The sequence below is a fragment of the Coturnix japonica genome, chromosome 1 (genome assembly GCF_054131305.1).
Source record: "Coturnix japonica strain WE chromosome 1, WE-NBRP24, whole genome shotgun sequence".
NCBI classification, from domain to species: Eukaryota; Metazoa; Chordata; class Aves; order Galliformes; family Phasianidae; genus Coturnix; species Coturnix japonica.
Window position 1 is genome coordinate 117,272,484 of NC_140663.1, and position 18,271 is coordinate 117,290,754.

Sequence of the window (18,271 nt, forward strand, 5' to 3'; positions counted from 1 at the left end):
TACAACCGTGCAAGACTGCACAAATTTTATAACATAAATGCTGAGATCCAGTTAGAGAAGAAAGGAAAAACAAAAACAAAAACAAAAAACAACTGTTAGGAAAAAAAGAGATGTGAAATAATGGAAACAGTATTAAAAAAAAAAGGCAAAATTTAGAAAACATAGGAGCACTTTGTTATTAACTGTTGATGCACTCTTATAGGGACCTGTCCAATATTTGTGGCAATATATCTCAGAGGAAGATAGTAAATAATTAGGAATGATAAAAGGAAGTCAAAACTGGCAGGATCTTGGGTTGAACTTGGCTCTGATGAGTGATTGCCGTAATAAGGTCACAATAAAACAAACAGACGTAGGAATGTCAATTATTTTTTAACTATATGAAGATGGATCCTTCCCAAATACTTGTGAGGATTAGGCCAAAAAATAAAAAAGAAAAAAGAAGAAGAAAGACAACAAGAGATATCTATGGACTGTGAATGCAGTCCAAAGTATTTTTAAAGTCACTTTAGACAGGCTTCACTATCTTTGTGTCTTTTCTGACTATTCTCATTAATACTGATGAATCAGATTATGTCTACAGTAAAATAAAAAATTACACAAGTAAAGGTAGATAACCAAAAGTAACATCTTTTTCTAAGAATGACAGTCTCAAAAATCATTTTGATGATAGCTAGATTCACCACAAAATGTGTGTGAATCCATTCTTTAGTGAAGCACTGGGAAAATAGTTTGACAAAAACACATCAGCATTTTGCGTGGTTTTCTTCAGCTGCAGCACCTTTATACATTGGGTCACACTCATCCCCTCTTCCTGACTGCCTTATTCATGTCATTGTTCTGTGGCATTACATTAATTTGTGAACAACTGTTTTCCAGGATAAAGTACCAGAGGAAGAAAATTTCACCCAAAATCTCTGATGATTCTTAAGAATTCACAGAGAATTTTAGCCACTTCATCAAACCAGCTTGATATATTAGTTTCAGAAAAACAAGGTCAAATATCCCACTAGTTCTGTGTTTTTGTTGCTTTTTTTTTCTTTTTAAAGAAAAAATATTGAAGATTAAAATAAATGTTATTACTTACATGCATGAACTTTATTAGATATTTTATGAGAGCTACTCTGAAAGTGAAGTGTGCTATTTTAAAGTGCTGTGTCAGAGGCAGATGGTGGTGGTACAGCAGTAGAGGTTGAACCTTCCCACAATTTTCCATTTCATTTTGTTTCTATGCAATAGATGACAACAGAGGGGCACTGTGACAAAATGGTGTCTGACAGGGAAATGCATATGAAGCAAAGGTGTGAAACTGAATTTCCACCATGTGGAAAATATGTCACCTGTTGATATTCTTTGACAATTACTGAACACTGATGCAGACTAAACAGTGGATGTTAGTACACTGATGCAGTGGGTGGTGTGTTTCAGTAGTATGCCCTGGTGCATATCTTTGCAAGCATGGCATGCAGGCTCTTTTTCATTGCTAGCAAAAATGCATACTTAATGGTGGTGATTTTGTTGGGAAATAGTGTTTTGTAGCTGAGATTTTGCTCTATGAAAAAGTGTTATCATGCTCTTTGTACCTCTTGTAGTTTCCATGGAAATAAATACAAAGCATTACTTTTGGAGTGACCTTTGTGTATGCAGCCCAAGACAATTCCTGTTCACTCAGTGCCACCCAGGCAAGCCAAAAGGTTGGACATCCATGGACAAGAGGAATAGCTTTAAACACTAAAAGAGGGGAAAATTAGATCAGATGTCAAGAAGTAATTCTTTACAAAGAGTCCCTGGCACAGCCTGCAGAGAAAGACTGTGGAGCACCTGAAGGTGTTCAAAGCCAGGTTGGATGGGGCTCTGAGTAGCTTGATCTGGTAGGCAGCAGCCCTGCCCATGGCAGGAAGGGTTGGAACTAAATGGTCTTTGAGGTCTCTTTTAATCTAAGCCATTCAACAGTTTTGTAGCAGGAAGTTTCAAGAGGCTCTGGAGCTCATAACATTTGCACCATTTTAAAATAATTTCCTTAAACCTTACCAGGCCCACTTCAGAGAAATTATTCTCCTTTCCTTGAATGATTGGCATTGCTTCCTCAGAAACGCTTTTCAAAACAGCAGACTTTCATACAAGGAGTAACCTTTTCAGGATATTTTTATAATTGCACTTTTATTTTCAGATAGTAAATGCATAATCATTTCTAATGATAACTCGTGTTTTTTCTTCAATACGGAGAATATATATATATGTACATATAGAATATATTCTTTAGGTAGTAACAACATGCATAGATTATTAGCAAATTTCCTAATTCTTTGCCTTAGCAATAGAGATTTAAATGAGTCAATGATGTATCATTATCTAGTCTTTTATCTGTGAAATACATTGTAGGTTTCAGATGACAAGAAATGACTATGTATTTTCAGCAGATGTATAAAAAGAAGAAAGAAAACTTCTAATCTTGTATTTCCTTTGAATAAGTAGTTACTCTTTAATATTTTTCCTTCTCTGTGAATTTAAAATTTAGTGTAAAGAAAAAAATGGAACAGAAAAAAAATTGGGTAGTAAAGATACACTTGAATGTGACTTTTCCAGCAAAACTACAACATGAGTGCACTTTTTCCCTCTATCAAATCATTATCCTGTCAGAAACCATCAGTGTGGTATTTTATAAAATGTGCTTTTCTGTGTGCTTATTTCATGCTTGTGGATTAGCAGAAAACAATTTCACACCCAGTGAAATTAGTGTTACATGTAATAAGAACATGTAGTTTCAAGCTTCATCCTGCTGAATCAGCCTGATTTGTTAAAAACACTTCTTACAGAACTTTGCCTGTAATGTACTGGTTCAGTGAGATCAAAGGTAATTTTTTCTCATCTTCTTTCACTGTATTCACACATCAATGGGAAAAACTGTTCCAATTGTAAGAGTTTCAACATAATAAAACGCTTACTGTTTAGTATATGCTCAGTTTTTTGTTAGTCAACAAAGTACTTAAATATTGATTTCATTCCTACAGATTTCAAATCATAAATAGGTTCAAACTTAAACATATACATATCTGCTTTCATGAAATAAAGCCCAACTGAGAAATATATTTTGTGTTAGATCTATCCAAAAAAAACCTTCAAACTGTAATCTGGTTGCATTAAAATTCATTAAAGATTCTATCCTGCTGAATATAGCTGAGTATAGCTGGAAACATTAAATTGTTTGCAACCTTCACAACCTTTCCTAAAGCTTCATGTCAAAAAACTTTAGGTATCAGATTCATCATATTATGTTCATCCTATCCTCACTGACTTTAAGAAATAAACTATGCTGAAATCAAGACTGATCTGAAGTATTTATAATAGTGCAAAATGGACACTAGTAATGCTTTTCATTGCTCCTCATTGAGCTGTCTCAGAATAACATCACTAATTATTCTCGTATCTCTTCTCAAATGCCCAAATCATCCTTGTGCTAACTTTATTTTTTCATCAAATATTAATAGCAAAATAATTTAGGTAGAACAGCAAACTATGTTGCTGAAGTTATTGAATATTTATAGGAAAAAGACCTATCAGTTGTCAGATAAAAGTTATTCTGTCTCTCAGAGTAGAATAGGACACTGAGTAACTCTGAAGAAATGTTTGATATCTCCATCTTCCACCGTTGCTTTTTAAATCTCTTATCTGAAAAACTTTCATAACATGATTTCCATACCTCAAACTTTTGATTTTCTAACTCCTGAAAACCTGCCTGCATTTATTTTGCTAAGATCATCATTCATCTTATCTGACATCGTTTGGGGGCATATGCTGGCACAGTCAGGTACTATCATCTATCACTGACAAAAAAAAACCCAAGATGGTCAGCAAACTGTCCAGCTGAATTGGGCTTTTCAACATAAGGAGCATGTGCTCATTCAGAAACAGGTGACTGGAAAACCTCTCATCAGGTATTAATGCCCTCAAACTCTTCTCTTTTAGGGAAGTACTTCACTCTTTTCATCAGTGTTTCTTCATGAAATCTCCATATCTCCTTACTGGCATTTTTTTTTTTTTCTGAATGATAGTAATTTTCTTCTTTTTGATATTCCCCAAGTTCTAGCTGTCAAATTCAGATTCTAAAACAACAACAGCAACAAAGAAAACTGATGAATCCAACTTAGTCACTCCAAAAGAAATTCATAATTCTCCAGTTTACTTTTGAACCCACTTAACATCTGAAATCTGAAGAAATCAAAGATTACATACACTACAGGCAGCGCAGATGCCCTGAATGCAATGGATTTGGGTATCTTTTTTAATGGAGAAAGTATAAAAAATGGTTTCACAGAATCACAGATTTGTAGGGGTTGGAAGGGACCTCCAGAGATCATTAAGTCCAACCCTCCTGTAAAGCAGCCCCTTACAGCAGGCTGCACAGGTAGACGTCCAACTGGGTCTTCAGTATCTCCAGAGAAGAAGACTCCACCACCTCCCTCGACAGCCTGTTCCAGTGCTCTGTCACCCTCACTGTGAAGAAATTCCTTCACCTATTGGTGCGGAACTTCTCATACTCCTGGTTACGGCCATTTTCCCTTGTCCCACCCTCACAGACTCCTGAAAAGAGGTTGACCATGTCCCTTTGACTCCCACACTTAAGATATTTATAAACATTAATCAGATCACCTCTCTTCTTTTATCAAGGCTGAACAAACCCAGGTCACCCAGACTTTCCTCATAGAAGAGATGCTCCAGACCCTTTATCATTTTTGTGGCTCTCCACTGGACTCTCTACAGGAGTTCCCTGCCTTTTTTGCACCAGGGAGCTCAGAACTGGATACAGTACACAAGGTGAGGCCTGACCAGGGCAGAAATAGAGGGGGAGGATCACCTCCCTTGAACTGCTGGCCACACTCCTTTTAATACACCCCAGGATCCCATTGGCCTCCTTGGCCACAGGGCACACTGCTGGCTTATGGCCAACTTGTCATCTCTGAGGGCTCCCATCTCCTTCTCCACAGAGCTTCTCTCCAGCAGGTTATGCCCCAACCTGTACTAATACTTGTGATTATTCCTTCCCAGGTGCAAGACTCTACACTTGCTTTTGTTAAACCTCATCTGGTTTCTTCCTGCTTAGCTCTCCAGTCTGTTCAGGTCTTGCTGAACAGCTTCACAGCCTTCTGGTGTGTCCGCCACTTCTCCCAGCTTTGTATCATCAGTGTACTTACTGAGGATGGACTCTGTCCCCTCATCTTTCTCAGCTTCGTTATCAGGATGTCATGAGAGACAGTATCAAAAGCTTTGCTGAACTCAAGGTAGTCAACACCCACTGCTCTCTCCTCATCAACCCAGCTGGTGATGCCATCATAGAAGGCTAGGAGGTTGGTTGAGTACAATTTTCCCTTGGCATATTGTTCATTTTCTAGTAATTACTTTTTCAGCTCTGTAACTCTCATTGGGAGATATGAACCTTGTTCTATGCAAAGAGACTGCCTGACTCTCTGTGAAAGGGTGTGTAAAAACAGAAGTAGGTAAGAAACCTGCAGTATATAAACATTAGGTGAACACCTTTTCATAATGTGAAAGCATCACCACTGGTTAAGACAGTAAAGTACCTGAGGAATAACAGTCACAAAAAAAAGGAGTAACCAAAGATCAAAACATTCTGCCTGTCCTACAGGATCTGTATGGCTTCCATGGAGCAAAGAGGGCTTCCATGGTACACAGAGAGAAGACAAAGAAGAAAAATAGAACAGTTCTAATGTCCATGAATGTGTCAAGAGCCATCTGTGGCATTTCAATCTGTTACAAGAACTGCCTATGATAATGGTGAAGAATAGACTTGGTTTATTTCAGTGATAATGCTTCAAACTGAATTCCAAGTTACAACAACCAAAGTAACTTTAACACAAAGTTATAATTTATAGGTAGATATCACAGTAAATACAATTAAACACATAAAACATTTTAGAAGTTTACTAAAAATAGAGAGACACTTCATAAATAGAGATCCTTTCTTGTCTTTTGTTGGTGAAACTAAAAAAATCACTTCTTATTTTACAAATTCATATTATCTACTCATCTTTGTCAACAAAAGCAAAAACAAACAAAAAATGCCAAATATGGATTATATTTGGTGCAAAGCCTCAGTCATTACAATTTCCCTGTGGCTTTGAGGAGGGGGCAGGTGGATGAAGAAAAAAAGTCATGGCAAATAAAGATAAATATGTTGAGAAAGCTCCCATAACACTAGGAATAAGTCTTGAAAAACTGAATTTCTTAACAATAATATGATGCTTCTCTGCCTCATGATGGAAATGGTCTGATTTCTAGACATACTAAACTCAAAGCTAGTGGAAAATACTAACACTTATTTTTAGCTGCCTTATAGCATGTTTTCTACCTAAATGATTTTTTCCTCTACTTCAAGCCATTGTGTCATTTATTCTTCTTGGACATGTAGAGAATTGCACTGACAGTGCACCAGTTGTATGTGGTTAACTATCTTCAGAAAGGCTGGTAGCTTCAATGCCAGATGACAGATTTTACGTTCAATTAAATAATCCTAATTTCATCTATCTAAAGTTTGTAAAATTGTATCATCTAAAACCTAGTAAGCAGAATGGCTGTGCGCATCTTGGCTTTCTTAAAGTCCATGACCTTAGCAGAGCTATGACCCAGCGATCCACTCCAGATGTCCAGACAAATGATCCATTGCTTTTCAACAATCACGAAGAGTGGAAAGAAGATCAGCTCAAAGGGCAGAAATCAGTTGCTAAAGATAGCATAGGAGTTAGGTAATTAGATATTTTGCAAGATTGATGAGCTACTGGTTGACTTTTATGCTGCTGAACTCATCTGTGTTACTGTTTTGCCTTGCACAATGTTCATTGTGTTATGCTTTTGCCATGTTGACTGTTTTGCAGATTTACTATGAAAAATGAGATACAGGTGAAAATTCACTATACAGTGAAAATGCGCTATAAAGCCCTGGAGAGTAAATTATCTTTCTTCAGGAGTGAATATGTGTATGCTTGGAGATAGTCTAAGGTTTGCTCAAATCTGTAACAATCACATTAACTTAACTGTTCTAAAAAGTCACAATGTTATTATTATTATTATTTTTTTTAAGTTCAGTGGGCAAGATGCCTGAGTAGAATGCATTTCTATTTTATATTTAAAAACAGATTCTCAGTTCCATTGCTTGCATAGTTCTATGTTTTTTGTTTTATCTTCCCATTCATAAAACCACCTAACTGTGAATGGAAACCCAGCTGTAGCCACTAAAACACTGCATCTTGTTGGTTAATTCCATTGGTTTTAGTAGAATTTAGGCAACTGCTTAAAATGCATAGAGATTAGGTTGGCACTTAGAGTATTTTACTTAATGAATCTACAATGACTCATGCAGTGAACAGTTCATGAACTGGAATGTAAACAGAAGACTGAATCACAGTTATATCACTCTGTATTTGTTTGGTAATATATATATTTGACCAGCAGAAAAAGAGCTGGAAAATACCATATGTGTTTTATTTCATACAAAAGATTACAACAATGAATTTTAAGTAATCTAAAATCTACTGCTTCACTTTCAGCGGTAATCAGTTTGTAAGAGTATAAGCAGAAATATTTCTGAAGGTCTTTCTATCTGTTTTAGCTCATGCTTCTGTAAGGAAAATAACTGATAATGAAGAAAAATGTATAAATCAGACCAGTTTTGAATGTTAAAGCAGTGTGGCATTACAGAATGAATTTACAGAATTTACATTGTATTGTTTTTAATTAAATTAATGAATTACAGAATACGAGAGAACGGGTTGAGAAGAGAATATGTTACTTTGTGGCAGAAGAGAGCAGTTGTGGGCAATAAAGATTATGTTTAATGATTATTCCTGCTAGATTCAACTTGTCCTTTTCATAATTCCATTCCATTTTTAAAGATAACAGCTTTTATGCATGCAAGAATTTTGCTCTCAAAATAATAGCAAGATTTGCTTACATTTACCATTCCATTAAAATATGGATATATATATATTTGTAGCATGTCTACATAGAATTTGTTAGATTGTAGCTGACTTTAATTTAACTTAAGAGACACAGTGCTAACCTAGTGTCTGGGGCTGCCCTGGGTTAAATCTGACTCTGTTTCCTCATTCAGTTGGGCAGATGCATCCAGAACACAAGAACTTCTGCTAACCTAAATGAGGTGCCCATCTCTTTTCCCTGGCTTTTTTTGTTTTGTTTTGGCTGTTTTTTGTGGTTTTGTTTGTTTGTTTGTTTGTTTTTGGCAGCCTCAGTGGCACTGTGAAGTGAATAATTCACCCAAAAGACTGAATGAAGATCTACCTAAATGCCATTCATGGGCAATGCTAAATTTAGCTGTAGCTGTGTACATCCACAGAGCATTCAAAGCGCTGAATTTCTTTTTTGAGGGGCAATGGAAGGGATACAAGGACATAAGCAGAAGAAAGCAGAGGATAAAACCGAAGCAGCCTGATGGAAATGAAGCCCTTTTTAAATTCCCCAGAGCTCACCATGTGCCCTAACAGCCTGTGCATGGCAATAATCTGACTAAAACCCTAGCAACCTTGTAAGTAAATGCCCAAACTAATTCCTGAACTGGCTCACCAGGGAGCTGCTGGAATGCTGAGTGCACACACCAGGGTGTAGGTGGGGCTGATGATCTGAGAGAGGGAGGAGGACAAAATCCTGGCAGCCTGGATTAGATCAGCTCAGCAAGAACCACACCTTTACAAACCTGATGCCAGTGTAAATTGTGACAAGTGGAGAATCTGACAGTAAATCAAAGAAGATACAATGGATTCCCACACCTACTGTCTTTCTCACTTTGATGCTTGTGATTAGAAGCAAATTCCTTTTCCTCACACAAGTCTTCGTAATCATGGATATGAGAGGACCAAACTGTTTTTTAAAAGAGCTGAATTGAAAGATTTAGTCTGTCCATGCACTAGTTGTATGCATGTGCCCTTAGAAGAGATAATATTAGACTTTAGAAGTCCTAGAAGAGATAATATTAGACTTTAGAAGTCCTCTAACTATTTTGTCTCATATAAAGATAAAAAAAGTCCTGGCTCAAAAAGTTTGCATCTATCTAATTGAGGTCTCCTTGATGAGATGGCTTAGTTCCCTAAGGCAGGTACCAAAAGGTGCGTTTTATCGTTCTGCCTGACAACTAATGTGTTATAAAGTTCACGTAATGCTTGTCTTGCTATAAAATTTTGATAAAGCTCACTCTAGCCAATCATTTGTGGAAAGTAATGATTCATACAGTAATCTTTGCAGGACCTTGTTGAAGTTTGTGAAAACACACCACAGTAATATACCATAAAATGTATAAATAAATGCAACTAGTACTACATTTCATTTCTAAGGCTTCAACAGCAATCTGACAGCTTAAAGACATTGCAAAAAAAAAAAAAAAAAAGGAATGATTGTGAAGTAGAGGTGCAGAATATGTCCTGCAATTGCCTCTGGTAATTTGAGGGAAGGAGGGTGGAATAAGAACTCCTTTCATACCATTAAGATCAAAACTGCCACATAACTACTTACTTGGGGAAAAGAATGAAGAAAAAAAGACATCCTGGTACACTGCTGTTCTATTCTGCCTTCCATCTAAAGAAAATATCCCCTTCTGCTTTTGAGAGCTTATCCAGTGCCCTGGTATTTCAGTGTCACTTACAACATGCAACAGTATTCGTCCAACATCTTTGTTTCTGAAAAGGTGATCACAGCTTCATTTGGTGAGGGAAGCTGTTTTGCATATACATGAGATATGCATTGAGAATATTTAGCATAAATAGCTCTTCAGCAAACACAGGCAAAGCAACATCTAGTTTCCAGATCTCAATCTGGTTTCAGCAGAAGATAGGCACAAACTTGCTCAGGCTGGGCATAAGTCTAGACACCCTAATAAGAACACTTCAGTCTTACAGCTGGAGAAGCCGAAGCATTCCCAAAGCCAGGCATCACTTCAGTGAGATGCTACAAAATCATGGTTTGGGATGTTGGCAGCTGCGTGGTGGGTTTTTAGTTTTTTTGGGGGGCTTTTTTGTGCTTCAATTCTCATTTGGATCAAGACATGATATTCATAACCTTTTAAACACTTTAAAGAAAATTAAACGTAATCATATTAAAATACAGGTATGATAGCTGCCGTATGAACCCATAGATATATTTGCATAATATGTGATTGTTCATTATACAAATGCTCTTATTTCCATACATTGAAGGAACTTCTTCAGATGGGCAGTACAATTTCCCCCTTTCTTTGTCTCAGGCAGGGATTTCTTGTATGAAATTCCTGCTTGTTTACTTCACGGAACTTGCCTGATCATGAGCTTCTTTAGCAAAACAAAACAAATGAAAAACACATAGCAGTACTAATTACCTTTACCAGCTATTCTTCTTCCTCAGATCAGTCCCACGCTTTTAGGCACTGTACATAATGTGACAAGAGAAGAAGATGCAGAACTATTTATTAATAATAGCAATCAGTGAAGAACTTATTCACTTCCTCCCTGCAGGTTTGGGCAGGTTCTCTAACAAACTTGCTGTAGTTATTTCACTGTGATGGTGATGCTAAAGATATGCTTTAACAAGATTTGTAAGGAAAATTATGAATTTATAGGGAGGAAAAAGCATGCTTTCAGGTGGGCAAACACAAAGTCTCTCAAACCACAGGAGAGCCTCTTTTGTCTGCAGTCATGGAGACATTTAAATGACTGATTCTCTTCACAGAGAACCACAAGACCGAGAGTCCGGTGCTTAAATCACATCCATTTTTTTGATATGCATATCACAATGTCTTCTCTAAATGACAGTGCAATGAGTTCTGTTATGAAATTTTATATCGTCAGGCAGAAAGCCTGGAATCCTTTCCATTAATTTCCTGGGATCCTTTCCAAAGGTTTCCCAAAAAGGAAAAAAATAAAAATAAAAAAGAAATGGGAAGTAGGTTTGTAGTTTATCACCCACAGAATCACTGTCTGGACAGCGTGGATCTGTGCGTAGAAAGCTGAAGTCTAACAAACGTATGTACGAGAAAGGGAACATGCATTTGTGTTCATGGAGGAACACAACACCTGGAACTGCAACTTCCTTAACAGTGTGAACTTAGTCTCCCCAAGATCCCGAACTTATAAAGGAATATAAGTAAATGAACACTTTGTACAATGGAAATGGAAGGAAAAAATAAAAAAATAAAAAAAATAAAGAAAAAAAAAAGACTATCACTCAAAATCACAAGTGTGGAATGGAAACATAAGACATGAAACTGAGCTTTACGCTAGAAGAACCTGGCTGAAGGCATCTACCACATGTGAGAGAAAACTGGAAAAGATGAGTACTGTGCACTACCTATGAGGTAATTTTCCTCTAAGGGAAAATTGAAGATTATTCAAGAAATACCTGTGAGCAAATGTTCACATATTAAGTTGAAACAGTAGCAAAAGTGAAAGACAAAAGGAGAACAGGGCAGACCCTGCAGTCAAATTGGGCAAGAAACTAAGCTTAGTATCTGCTGCTGTTACCCAGTGAGCAGCTCTACTTCTACCTGTAATTCATGAAGTTATGAGTTTTGATTCTCAGTTTCTTTTAATTTAGAAAGAACAGCATTTTATTTCCCTGAAATACTGTACTAATTGGTAGCTGCAAGATAAATTCTAAGTAGGTTATACAGAGGTGGTAAAGCACAGTAATAATATGTTGACATTAAATATAAACATTGCAATTAGATTGCTACAACTACAGCTAGCAAATGCTTTGGATACCAGGCTAGCAAAGCAGCAAGCACAAGGCTGTTTCATCATAAGGAAATGGACACTGAATTCAATGGAGCTAACACTGTTCACAGACCTCACTGAATTCCAGCCTTTTTGAATGGGTCTCACCATATAAACTACACGACAAGCCACAAACCACTGAAGTATAGAAGGAGATTTTAAAAGAAGTTTTAAGTTCTTGAATGCAAGAAATTTAATCACTAAAGTTCATATCGTGAACAGGAACGTGACTTGAAATTTACCCTCTACAAGGTATTTTCTGTCTTCCTTAACACCTGAGCAGTGAACAATTTCTCTGTTTTCAGGACAAAACTGGTTTCAGGCAGATCATCTCCAGCAGACTGAACTTAGGGTAGCCTTTATTGGTCATAATTTGCTCATACATTTTTCTATATTTATATGCACATTCAGATTTCTTCAGTGGATGAGTATTTATTTTTCAAGCAGTTATCAAGATGTTTCTGTTCTTGTCAAGAGAGGCTTGTTGGCTTGTTCAGCTTTTGACCAAACTAAATTTACCGTCCACCAGAACATTTATAATTTGCAGTTTAAGAAATCTTTCATGGAAATCACAGAATATCCCAACTTGGAGGGGATCCATGATGGCCATCAAGTCCAACTCCTGAAATACATCCATCCTGTCTTTGAAATATTCCATTGAAGGTATGAATCATGGTAATTTCTTGTATACAAAACTTATGATACATAATGCAAAATGAAATTAAAAAAAAAAACAACAGTAAATAGAAGAGTAACACATTTCAAAAAGCACAGTAAGGAAATCTGAAATTTTATAGCAAAAATTATGTCATCATCCTTGACTGATGATTCGTTTCACAGGCTGGCAGGAAGCAGGGATGACCTAGCATTTTTCCAAATTAGTCATAACCCCCACGTCAACAAGGCGAAAGATAAAAATAGATAATACATTCTGTGAGTGTCACAACTATGAACAAGAACACAGGGATCTTTTAAAATTCAAGAGTGATACTTAAGTTTGTAATTCAAATCATTGAATAGAATCATACAATTGCTTAGGTTGGAGGGCCCTTAAAGTCCATTGAGTTCCAACTACACTGCCATGAGCAGGTTTGTCAGCCACCTCTTGTCCAGCATCTCAGCACCCTGTAAGTAAAAAAACTTGTTAACATCTAACTTCAAGCACCCCTCTTTTAGTTCAAAGCCATTCCCCCTTGTCCTATCACTATCAGACCGTGTAAAAATCCATCCCCTCCTGACTGCAAGGTCATTTCAAGTAATGGAAGGCCACAATAAGGTCTCCCTGGAGTCTTCTCCAATAATAACAGTTTCTATTGTGACGCTCATTTTTGTATGTGCACATATTTATTTCTCAGTATCATTGAATGTGCTCCACACCAAAGTCAGCAGATCATGCACTTGCATGCAACACAAAGGAAGTGCAAAATGCCACTTCTGTAACCTTACACTCAGCTTTACACCCGCTCCACTCACTGGAGCAAAGGCTAGGAGCTTTAACTTGTATAGAATGGGGCCAGAACAAGACATGGAAAAAATTAGGAATTCCTCCCCCGTTTTGACATGACCTCTTCCCAGTGACTTGGCTCATACACCAATTTTCCCCAGCTTTCAGTATAATCATCAGCAGCTCCTTGGCCAGAGCTACTCAGTGCTGCACAAGGGGCCCTTCCAACTAGCACAGTGTGGACATACCCCATCACCTCATCATGTACTGCAGCAGGGAACTCTAGGGCTGTCTTCAGCCATACCTCTACCCATTTGAAAACAGGCTACAATCATGCATAGCCTTCTGACATGCTTGGGTGGGGAGTGCTTGAGGTTCTCCAGCTCACTCGGGACTGACAAAGCCTTCCCGCAGCTCGAAGGCAGGTGGGCCAGGAAACCTCCGTGCCACCCACAGCGGGCACCGCCGCTCCTCTCAAACTTTTCGAGAGGACGAGGAGGGAAGAGAGGGGACAGCAGCTCTGAGGGGGCTCGTGGACGGCAGTAGCGCCACTCGGGTCTGGAAAGACGGAGCGCAGAGCGCCTGAGTTCCGCGACACGCAGCCGGGCGACGCCTCCCCAGGGCCGCGCCCGCGGCGAGGGCCGAGCTCCGCGCTCCCGCCGAGCACCGGGGCCGCGCTTGCCCCCGCCCCGCCACCCTGTGCGGGCCCGTGCCGCAGCGGTGGCGGGCAGACCCCGCCCCTCCGCCCGGCGTGTCGCTCGGCGCGGCACGGCACAGCACAGCGCAGCGCAGCCAGGCTCGGCCCGCCCGGGCTCTCTCTCTCTCCATTGTCTGCCTGCGCGGCTGTTCCTGCTGCGGGTCGCGGGCGTCGCGGCGGCTCGTGATGCTGAAGGGCTCCGCGTTCCCTCCGAGGCAGTGGCAGCGGGCTCAGGCTCGAGCTCCGGGGCGCAGCCACCCCGCCGCCTGCTGAAGACTGAAACTTTGCGTCCCCGCCGCTCCCTCTCGTCCGCCTCCGCCCCGCCGCCCTCCATGCGCTGAGCGGCTCCATGGACGCCTTCAGCGCCGCCAAGGCCAAAATGGGGGCGAAGAGCGGCGGCGAGGCGGCGGCGGCGGCGGGGTTGGCCGCTCCTCAGCCCGCCGCCACGGCCCCCAGCCCCTCCGGCCCCGGCTCGCCCTCGGCGCCCGAACCCGCCGCCTACAAGCTGGAGGACCTGGAGACGCTGGCCACCGTGGGTGAGTAGGGAGGCTGCGGGAGCGGGGAGGAACAAAGAGCCGCCCAGGTGCTCCCGGCGGGCGCGGCCCCCGCTCCGTCCCCTTCCCGTTGTCGCCGCGCTCCTCGTTTCTGCCCGCGGCCGTGCGGGGCGGGAGTTTGGGCCGTTAACGGGCGACAGGTGCCGCTGGGGCAGCCCCCTCCTCGCACACACACACACACACACACACACGTCCACGGCGGGCGTTGTGCCGCCTGCCATGGTGCTACGGGCGCTGGGTGCGAGGTGCGGTTCGGCGCCGCAGCCGAGGAGCGCGCCGCACGGCTCGGCCGTCTGTGGGCAGCGCGGCCGCCCTCCGGTACAGGGCTGCTTCGGCTGGTTTAGCTGCATTCGGGTGCATCGGGACAGAAATTCATCATTTAAATGCAGTCGTAGGACCGGTGAGAGATCAAAAAAAAAAGTTAGCTGAATGCGTTTAAGTGTATTTCAAAGCCCCAGCGTTCTGAATGCTGATGCGGAGGTGTTTTGCCCTAGAGCTGAATGTTGGTGAAAGGCAGTGTTACATCCCACATCTGCCACGCTCAAAAAGGCTCCTGTGATCAACGGCACTGAGGTGTAAATGCACGCACTTAATAACCTGATACATCCACCAGCAGTGGTGATGTGCGCTGTGTTCATGTCAGTGGAACATCTGCCCTCTGTGCAACATACAGCTGGTTTTGTGTGTGGTTTGAACATCTCGAGGTTCAAGAGTACGGAAGTTGGATGTTTTTCATTAGAGATCTCTGGAGGGATTTTTGGATAGGTGTATTCGACTTTCACTTCATCTCTCTTCAGTCACTAAGGTGGATTGAAACCCTTTCTTAGTGCAATTCGTGGTTTGAAAAGGTCTTTAAGAGTGGAGTTGGAAAGGCCTAGGAGTGTGGTGCTTGGTGAAGATAACACTACCTTCTCTTGAAGAATGTTGTTTTATGACATAATATTTCCACGTTGAAATGTCAACAGGGATTTTATTGAGACGTTAATTGAGATTCCTAAGAGTCTGCCAGAAAGGTTTGTGATGCTTTCCCTCTGCCAGGAGTGGTTTGTCTCGTTTTTTACATCACGGCTGGTTGCTGTGGATACAGTTGTCATCACCAAGTGTTATGACTTCATGTGGAGCACAGTCTGTGGGGAGACATTAATTTCTGAAGAATGCAATAGTCACAGGAATGTTGCTGAGGCCTATGAAGAAATTGACGTTGGTTGCTCCAAAAGTAATGCCTCCTGTTTGTTTCCAAGGAAGCTACAACAGATATGAAGAGCACAGAAACACTACTTAATAGAGCAAATTCTCAGCAACAAAACACTACTTTTTAACATGGTTGCCACCTTTAGCTGTGCATTTTTGCCAGCAGTGAGCAAGAGGCTGCATGCTGATCTTGTAAAAATCTGCACCAGAAGAGGTAACCTACTGCCATCTCTGCTGAAATGCACTACCCATTGCCTCTCTGTGCTTGCATCCACTGTTTGGTTTCTCGTAAATGTTCAGCAAGCATTGAGGAATGTCAGTGTGTGCCATATTTTTGACATGGAGGACTGCCCCTCTGCTGCCATCTGTTGTGTGACAGCAAGATGCAACAGGATCTAGGTAGGAAGGTTCAACCTCTGCTCCCCTACCACTAATACCAGCCTCTGATGCTGTGGGCCAGCATAATAAAATAAGAGGCATTACTTTCAGAGCACAGAAATGATCCTGATGATGGTTTTAAAGACAAAACACAAGATGTGATGTGTTATGTCACAGATATATGCATGAGAATTTACTTCAAACAAGCTGAGCCAGTCTATTTTCAGTTGGTTTTGAAGTAGACTTAAGAGATGTCTGCACTCCTCATTACAAGGCTGTGAGCAGGGAAGGGATCTCGCTTCTGACCAGGAAGCAACTGGCAGCCTCAAAGTGATACTGAAAGTGAACACAACTGTACCAGCCTCCAAGTGGCAGAGTTTGTAACCTTGAAGATGTGGTTCCCTCCTGAAATGGCTGTGGTGCTGCTGAGGTGAGGGTCAGCAGTTCAGTGTGCTGCAAGCGATGAAAGGTGTATTGTAGCCTGAGAAGCACGTTTTTGCTTGGCTTATTTTGTTTTGTTTTGGGGTTGTTTTATTTTATTTTAATAATTTAAATATAGTTTAAGTTTATGTCACATGTACTGAATGAGCACATCTAATCTTTTTGTTCGTGGTTGACCTAGTCTGTACTCCTTTTATTTGATCTCCTTGCAGAAGTACAGGAGATGAAGGTACTGTCATCGGTTGTACTGCAGCAGCCCAGAGCCTTGTGTGCAGCTTGACTGCTGTGAGAAGAACAGCCACTGTCTTTTGACTGTGTGCTCAAAAGCTGCGTGTGCTCTGTCTGAGATATTTGGAGATAGCTATGGCATGAAGGGGGACACCCAGAAATTACAGGAGGTGAAGTTCTGGTATCTTTTCTACAAGGATCACTGTTGCTTGTAGACATACTCAGGGTTAGAAGGGCAGCCTTGGAGACTATCTGCAGGAAAGTGATAATCTGGAGGTAAGCTCCATGCTCCTACCTCTGTGTGCGAGCAGGACATAAGCTAAAAAATTACTGTCTGTGAGAGCATGGTCATCCTTGGGATTGGGCACCTCCTCTTGGAGGATGAAATAAAGTTCTTAATAAAAGCAAGAAGTGTTTGGAAGTGGTACTTTGCTTTGAAGGTAACAGCTGCTGGCTTTAATATCCTCTGTAGGTTGAGAGGATTACTGTCTCTACTAATGTGAACACTCAGTGCAGGCTAGCTTAGAACTGCTACTCTCTGACTTCTCTTGGAAGTTAGATCTGGTTTAGCGGAGAACTGCTTATGAGGGAATAAAGGGAGGAAAAAGACATTGTTTTACACGATGATTGGTGAGGGGCATTTGTCTTCCTCTGAACATCCCAGGGCTTTGATATTTGTAGGCTCTCTGGTAAAACATGGAGAGCAGAGACTAGAGTATGCTTTCTGGGGCACTACACTGGAACTTGGCCTATAAGGTAGTTCTGAGTTTGGGGCAGGCACCAGGAGTGGGGTGCAGACTGGTTTCTAGCGCTAAGAACAGGAAGAACATTTCTTTAAGGTTACTTCCTGAGAGGTTGAAGTTGTGGCTTTAAGCTTTCAGGTACATGATTGTTTTGTTAGTTGATTGTTTTTTTGTTTTACTACCCATCTTACCTAAGAAGGTACGTGCTCTGCCTCTGGAGCTAACAAAGGTGCCTTTTTTCCACTTTTGTTTTTTAATTGATTTTCTTTACAGTGAAGGTTAAGCCACGTGTGTTTGCTTAGTATGTTCAGAAACTGCCTCTCAGACTAGAATGAAATATTTGTGAATCAGTTGAGCTTAAATGATAAATACTCATCTGTGCCAAGGCTGTGGTAGTACTATGCTGCACAGAAGCAAAAATGTAGATGTCATAGCTATGTTCACTGAAACTTAACAGCTAAAAGTTCATGGCCCAGCCATGCCTAAGTTATCAGTTTCAAAACATTTGTAGGTCTGGGCTGTGAAAAAGAGACTGTGAACAGTGAGTGAATCATCCTGCTGGGCTGGGCTTTTAACAAGGGCACCCTTCTTGTTCCTGGTGTTGGTGTCTGCAGCTGGACACCTTACACGTACTGTGGTGATACTATATTTTTAGTTATGCCTTAGTGGATAAATAACATAGATAAACTAGAGGAATAAGTACAAGTGATAGAGGCTTACAAGCTATTTCTTTACTTTCAAGTAAGTGAAAGCAAGAGAAGAAATCTTACGTTCCCAAATTAAATTTAGGTTAGTGCAGGAGTAGCAGGCAGCTTTGGATGGAGGAG

The 18,271-nt window shown here is 40.7% G+C and overlaps 1 protein-coding gene across 1 annotated transcript in view; it reads left to right on the forward strand.

The window, feature by feature from the left end:
* Positions 1 to 14,258: 14,258 nt before the first annotated feature.
* PRKX (protein kinase cAMP-dependent X-linked catalytic subunit) overlaps positions 14,259 to 18,271 on the forward strand; it is a 52,853-nt gene continuing 48,840 nt past the window's right edge. Inside the window, exon 1 of the mRNA XM_015848788.3 lies at positions 14,259 to 14,445. Within this exon, the coding sequence (XP_015704274.1) occupies positions 14,259 to 14,445 (187 nt within the window). The remainder of the gene's footprint in view (positions 14,446 to 18,271) is intronic.